This window comes from Trachymyrmex cornetzi, unplaced genomic scaffold (assembly GCF_001594075.2).
Source record: "Trachymyrmex cornetzi isolate Tcor2-1 unplaced genomic scaffold, Tcor1.1 scaffold382, whole genome shotgun sequence".
Taxonomy (NCBI): Eukaryota; Metazoa; Arthropoda; class Insecta; order Hymenoptera; family Formicidae; genus Trachymyrmex; species Trachymyrmex cornetzi.
The window spans coordinates 92,451-100,298 of record NW_017298555.1 but is presented as its reverse complement, the minus strand read 5'-3'; the positions used below and the strand labels follow the sequence as shown (position 1 = coordinate 100,298).

Genomic DNA, 7,848 nt, shown 5'->3' with positions numbered 1-7,848 from the left:
TCACATGACGATCTTGCATTATTAGTTTTTGCACAGCATCAATGTTTTCTGACACAACAACTGATTTTGGACGACCTTCACGACTTTCGTCGGTGAGCGAACGGCGACCACGATTAAATTCGTTATACCAGCGTTTCACAGTGGCAAAGGATGGGGCTTTATCACCAAAAGTAGAAGTAAGTTGATCGATGCACTTCTGTCTTGATAATCCACGTCGAAAGTCGTAATAAATCATTGCACGAAAATTTTCACGAGTTAATTCCATTTTTTCGCTGAGACACAATTTTCAAGTGACTGTAAACAATACAAATCGCGTTCAAATAACAAAACGTCCTGAAGAAAGTTATGGTAAAAAATGTCAAACTTTCTAGTGGAAACGTCCGATAGCACCTGACAACACTCAGTATTGCCAAGGCTCAAAATAGAAGTAGTGCCCCTCGTAGAAGAAAATGGGATAAAGCATCCAAGAAGTCGGTTAGTGTAAAGACCGATAATATTGTGATAACTATGAAAGGGGAGAATTTACATCGAGAGCTTTGTATATTTGGTAGTAGAGTTAAGCTAAGAGTGAGGCCTTATATCCAGTCAGTGAGGCAAATTTAATTGCTATACGTTAGGTCACATAAAACAATTTTATAAAAGTAACTCTGTGTGTATTAACTGTGGAAGAGAGGCCATGGTGTATATGAAGCCGAGATCTACTGTCGAAATTGTGGTGGGGCACATCGATTAACGTTTAGGCATTGTCCGGTGTTGGAAAAAAATAGAAATATTAATATCATTATCGCAATATTTCCTTTCGTAAAGCGAGGTTCTATTCTAAAAGGACGCGAAGACGCTGTGACTGAACCAGTTTATGATAGGTATGAAAGACCTGAGAGGTGGCCATCTATTCCAAGTCGTGGAGTTGTCAGTAAGAAATTTGAGAGGCGAAATGAGTAGGAACTATGTAAATACAGAGCATATTAGTAGAGGTTATGTTGGTAATGTTCGGCCTATTGTTAAATCAGTTGTTCGATCGGACAACAGATATAGAATGTCTAATAGAAAAAACAAAGATAATGGTTGTGACATTAATAGATATTATTCGCAATTTAACGACTGCTCTTGGGATATTAATATAAAGAGGAAAGATATAGCCTTACGTAATAATGCCCCGTGTTGGAGAAGCAAGTTGTAGTATGTAATGAGTATGGTGATAATAGATATAGTAAGAATGCATATGCAGAAGAATCTTTTATTGAGCGTATTGTTGAAAAGGTTATGTTGGTCTTGGAGACCAGTGCCAGAATGGGAATGCTGGATAAGGAAGAAGATGGAAACCGATCGGGACGACATCTGGGTAGTTTTTCTGAGAAAGAAGCTATAACTAGCAATGAGTAGAGTAAGTTACATCAAGAGAGATCTGCTTTACATAATGTAAAGAGGAGCTATTGTAGAAATTAACGTACTGAGTATTATATATATCTCTCTTTTTTTGTTTATTTATTAATTAAGATCCTTATGTGGAATTGCCGTGGATATAGAAATAAGAAACAGGAGCTTTCGAGAAACATTAGCGGATATGATATTATACTCGTGGAAACTAAATGCCCGCATAATAATGGAGTCTATATTGCAGGATATAGAACGTACCAGATGCCGAGTCGAGGCCTTAGTGGAGGCCTTGCAATTGCTGTTCGGAAGGACATTGAGTTTAACATAATATCCGGTTTCCGTGACCTGGATAGTGGTTTTGATGTTCTTAAAATTAGAACCATTAATCTGAGTATTAATTTTAACATTGTATCCGTGTATCGTCGACCAGGAGGCTCACTCAGGGTCAGTGACTTCAGATCTCTTTTTGATTTTGATCCAGGTGATTGTGAGTCTATTTTTTGGGAGGATTATAATGCTCATAATACTATGTGGAATTGTGGATTTACGGATACTATTGGGGATTCTCTACAAGAGGCTATGGAACGCAGAGATTTTATTTGTGTCAACGTGGATACATGTTATCGTATTGGAGCTATTGAAGAGAGAGACTCAAATTTGGATCTTTTATTCTGCTCTGCTGCTGTTTTGGATACTATAGAATATGACCAATTGGATGATTCGTGGGATAGTGACCATTTCTCAATTGCCTTTGCGTTTGAGACTCAACAAAGGATATATAGTAAGCGCACTAACAGAATGACTACTAAGAAGACAGATTGGATCAAATATGCTGAGTTGGTTAGATCGGAATTTGAGAAATTTGCTGCTGAACCCCATGATCTAATGACAGGTGGTGATGTTTTGTCTGCACATTATTCTGGTTTTACTAATGTGTTAACTGATGCTGCTCATGTGGCGTCGGGTCGTCGTCCAGATCAATTGAATTGTGGAAAGCGGATTGTACGAGAGAAATCTGGTAATCCTAACAGCTGGTGGGATAAAGATTGTGATAAGGTTGTTAAGGATAGGAAGATGGCTTTGAGTGCTTTTAAAGGAGACAGATGCTTAAATAAATGGATTGAATATAAGCGATGTAGAGCGGTGGCCAAAAAAACAATTAAATATAAGAAGATAAATTTTGAAGGGTTCTGTAAGAGTATTAATAGATTTTCTGATGTGCGGTATGTTTGGAATAAAACGAAAGTTTTTAAAAATGTTAGAAAGAGTATTGAGTGGAATAAATGGCAGACTAAAAATAGAGAGATCTTGCAGGAAATTTTTAACTTTCTCTCAATGGAGTGTTAACTGATTTGGAGTTGCTGCTGTCTGGGGATGCAGAGTCTCCGATGTACTCTTTATTTTGCTTTGAGGAACTGGAGAGAGCATTGGACATAGTGTAGCGAAATACGGCTCCTGGTAGAGACGGTATTGAATATAGAATGATCAAGACCTTACCTCAAGGCTTTGAGGTATCTGTTAGATATTTTCAATGTTGTCTGGAGGACTTGAGAATTGCCACATGAGTGGAGTAGATACCAGGTGATTTTTATTGATAAACCAGGTAAAGAGAAGGTGCGTCCGATTTTTTTGTCATCGAGTATCGAAAAAGTTATTCTACTATGGTTGATAGGCTTGTGGCTATGGGTTGTCCGGGGGAGCGTCCCGATTGCGCACATTAACAATCGGACACGAAAGGATTTCCCGATCGGACACGGACCCGATCGGATACGAACCCGATCGGACACCGACCCGATCGAACACGGACTCGATCGGACACAGATCTGGTTGGACACGACTCGATTGCATACGGACCCGTTTGCACACTGATCCGATTGCGCACGGACCCGATTGCGCACGACCCGATTGCATACGGACCCGTTTGCACACTGATCCGATTGCGCACGGACCCGATTGCGCACGACCCGATTGCATACGGACCCGTTTGCACACTGATCCGATTGCGCACGGACCCGATTGCGCACGACCCGATTGCATACGGACCCGTTTGCACACTGACCCGATTGCGCACAACCTGATTGCACACGGACCCAATTGCGCACGGATCTGTTTGCACACAGATCCGATTGCGCATGACCCGATTGCACACGGACCTGTTTGCACACCGACCCGATTGCGCGCAGACCTGATCGGAGAAGGACCCGATTGCGCACGACACGATTGCGCACGACCCGATTGCATACGGACCCGTTTGCACACTGACCCGATTGCGCACAACCTGATTGCACACGGACCCAATTGCGCACGGATCTGTTTGCACACAGACTCGATTGTGCATGACCCGATTGCACACGGACCCGTTTGCACACCGACCCGATTGCGCGCAGACCTGATCGGCAAGGACCCGATTGCGCACAGGTTCGATTGCATACGGACCCATTTGCACACCGACCCGATTGCACACGGACCCGTTTGGACACCGACCCGATTCGCACGGACCCGTTTGCACATCGATCCGATTGCCCACCGACCCGTTTGGACACGGAGCCGACATGTGTTATTGCCTACATACATTATTGCCTACAGCCACAAGCCTTCCACGCGAAATAAGGGCTACCTTACACCAACAAATGTTTTGGTTAGGGTTAGATTTTTTTGGAAAAATATTCCAAGCCGACACTGTCTACGCTGACACCCCACTGTTCGTGTGCAAACGGATCCGTGGGCAATCGGGTTGTGCGCAATCGGATCCGTGCGCAATTGGGTCGATGCGCAATCGGGTCGGTGTGCAAACAGGTCCGTGCGCAATCGGGTCTGTGTCCGATCGTGTTGTGCGCAATCAGGTCTGTGTCCGATCGGATCCGTGTTCAATCGGGTCCATGTCCATGTCTTTTGTAAATAGGATTAGATCTAATCATTATAATTTAGGGTTTCTTTGGCCAGGAAGAATTATGTTGATAATGAACGATATGAATATGGTTACGAAAGAGAGAGCTTGGATCACTTTACTTGGCAATGTATTAGATGTACAACTTTGCTTCCGCCGTTTTCCTATAGATGGCTTTAACGGTAAGTAGTGGTCGAAATAAATAGATCATAGACGTCACACTACAATAAACTTGGGTATCTGTCAACATAACCCCATAGAAACATTAGTCGATTTGTGCATCATAAAGTTATTCTCGATTGAAAACGTCAGTTTACGAGCCAAATTCTCGTCATTTGCGGGAGGTTTTAATTTTCTGCTTCAATATGAAGAAATCTGCGGCTGAGGCTCATCGAATGCTCTCAAATACTTATGGTGAGGCCGCTATTAGTGAAACAACGTGTCGTGAGTGATGTCGACATCAAGAACGGTGATTTTGACGTCGAAGACCGGCATAGTGGTGGAAGAGAGAAGGTTTTCGAAGATGCAGAATTGGAGGCATTATTTGATCAAGACTCGTGTCAAAATCAAGAAGAATTGGCACGATTATTGGGAGTGACTCGATAAGCCATTTCAAAACGCCTCAAACCCATGGGAATGATTCAGAAGCAAGGAAATTGGATGCCGTACGAGTTGAAGCCGAGAGATGTTGAACGGCGTTTGTTTGCTTGTGAACAGCTGCTCGAAAGGCAAAGACGGAAGGGATTTTTGCATCGCATTGTGACTGGGGACGAAAAATGGGTTCATTACGATAACCCCAAGCGCAGAAAATCATGGGGAGTTCCCGGCCATGCTTTCACGTCGATAGCCAAATCGAATATTCACGGCTCCAAGGTCATGCTCTGTATTTGGTGGGACCAGCTCGGCGTAATGTATTATGAGCTGTTAAAATCGACTGAAACAATCACAGGCGATCGGTATCGAACGCAATTGATGCGTTTGAGCCGAACATTGAAAAACAAACGGCCGCAATACAACAAGAGACACGATAAAGTGATTTTGCAGCATGACAATGTTCGACCCCATGTTACAAAAGTGGTCAAGACATACTTGGAAACGTTGAAATGAGAAGTCCTACTCCACCCGCCAGACGTTGCTCCCTCTGACTATCACTTGTTTCGATTAATGGCACACGGCCTAGCTGACCAGCACTTCCGGTCTTATGAAGAAGTAAAAAATTGAATCGATTCGTGGATCGCCTCAAAACATGACCAGTTTTTTCGACGCGGGATTCGTACGCTGTCCGAAAGATGGGAGAAAGTAATGGCCAGCGATGGACAATACTTTGAATCATAAATGTATAACCAGTTTTTTACAATAAAGCCTCGAATTTCGGAAAAACGGCGGAAGCAAAATTGTATACCTAATAGTAGATATGACGAACTGAGATTTAGGTTCGATCAGGAATTGAGGTTAAGAAGAGTTTTTCATCACGTTGATGTTTTTGAGCTTATTAAATCTGAGAATTTGTCAACGTTAAGAATTATTTTTAATTTTATCAAGAAAACAAATAGAATTGTTTAAATTTGCAGTTTTATAGAGAAGATAGGATTATGTTCGTTTTGTGGTAGTTTATTGTTTTATTGTTGTGAATTGGATTTTCTTTGCGTCATATAGTCCAAAGGTTAGGGCTGAAGACGTTCATTTTTCTTCAATCCGAGGGACACTCCGAAGAAAAAAAATATACGAGGGTCCCGTTAGCGTACAGTGCGATAACACACATGCACTCAAATTGGCCGGTGCCTAGTAATTTTTCACTGCTTTACCAATGAGAATATTTTATTTTAAATTGGCCAATTAATGATGTATGCTATCGGATCCCGCCCCGCGTATACACTGCGTTTCGATTCTGCCTTAAACTAACTTTACCAAATTTTTATTTGATCCCAGTATTACTTCCTCCATTTAACCTTCCTAATACTACTACATTTCTCTCGAAATGGGCAGAAATTAAAAAAACTCATTCAAAAATTCAGAACTGTCTGGCTCACAGACGTACACTTAAAAGATTGGATTGTTCAAGTATATATACATTCTTTTCATGTTTACGTAATTTTACAAAGTCTTCCATGGAGAAAATATTCTTACACGTTACATGCTACATGTTACACCCCTTTGTACACAGCTTTGTTTCAAAATTTTATCACAAAACAGGTTCCGGGCCACGATATTCGACGAAGGTCTACTGCAAGTTTTGGAAATTCGAGTTAACAGCAAGATATGCGGATCTAATCGTTCATAGCAAAACAAATAAACATACAGAAGCTGCAAAACCATTCTCTTCACAAAGGCAACAAAAATTATCTTTTTGTGAACAGCACCTGACTTCGTCAGCTATCGAAGGATCGATGGTACTTTTTATTTGTGCGCATACAGCAATCGTTTCATGTGATCATTTGCAATAACATTTTCAAGGGTAGCCAAGTTGCTCAAAATATATCAATTGCATCGAACAAAAAGCAGTGAGATTATAAAAAATGTACTAGGTCCTCACTTCTTCAACGACTTGCTCAGTGATGTTGGAAATGGTAAATATAGTCTTTTATTGGGCGAATCGAATGTGTCCGTGAATAAACTGTTGGGTATCGTTATAATATACTACAGTAACAAACATGGAAAAACAATCTCAAGTTTTTTAGCACTGACCAAGCTGGAAACATGTAATGCCGATAGTATTGTCTAAAGAAAACTCTCGAGGAGATGTAATTAGATTTACAAAATTTGATAGTTATTGGAACAGACAATGCTTCAGTTATGGTCGGGATAAATAACGGTATTTATGCAAAACTAAAAGCAGAAGTTCCATCGTTGATTTTGATTAGATGTCTCTGCCACTTGTTACAACTTGCCGTGTCACATGCATGACCGATACTCTCCTGCGAAATCTCGACTTTTTAATTCACGAGACTTATAATTGGTTTTCAAAATCCGCTACGCGTCAAATAAAATGCATTCAGCTTTATGAGACGATCAACTGTGGTGTACGCCCCTTACAAATATTACAAATTTCCAACACAAGATGGTTATCTATAGAAGCAGTTGTTATCAGGTATGTAAATATGAAACCGGAATTTACCAATAGATGGCCATAGCTGTCAATGTAGTTGCCGTCAGACCGCGTCATTGACGCCATTTCCTTGTTCTGACATCTGACAAAGATTTTCAACTCACAACAATACAAGTTTCATACAACAGTATAGTTTGTAATAGCGTTCAACATGTCGAATTTTATGCCTGGAAACTACAATTTGCGGACAGCATTGATTTTCTGTTACCATTTGAAGAAAACTTCTGCAGAATCGCATCGAATGCTTGTCGAAACTTACGGTGAGCATGCTCTTGGTAAATCACAGTGCTTTGAGTGGTTTAAAAAATTCAAAAGTGGCGATTTTGACGTGAGAAACGAAGAACGTGGAAAAACCACCGAAAAAGTTTGAAGACAGTGAATTGCAAGCATTGTTGGATGAGAATGACGCTCAAACTCAACAACTCGCGGACCAATTGAATGTAACACGAGAAGCCGTCTCCATACGTTTGAAATCCAT

The 7,848-nt window shown here is 41.1% G+C and overlaps 1 protein-coding gene across 1 annotated transcript; it reads left to right on the top strand.

The window, feature by feature from the left end:
- Positions 1 to 1,503: 1,503 nt before the first annotated feature.
- Positions 1,504 to 6,986, top strand: LOC108763762 (uncharacterized). Its single transcript, XM_018511623.1, has 2 exons — positions 1,504 to 2,600; positions 6,719 to 6,986. The coding sequence occupies exons 1-2, from the start codon at positions 1,504 to 1,506 to the stop codon at positions 6,984 to 6,986; spliced, it is 1,365 nt and encodes a 454-aa protein (XP_018367125.1).
- Positions 6,987 to 7,848: the final 862 nt, after the last annotated feature.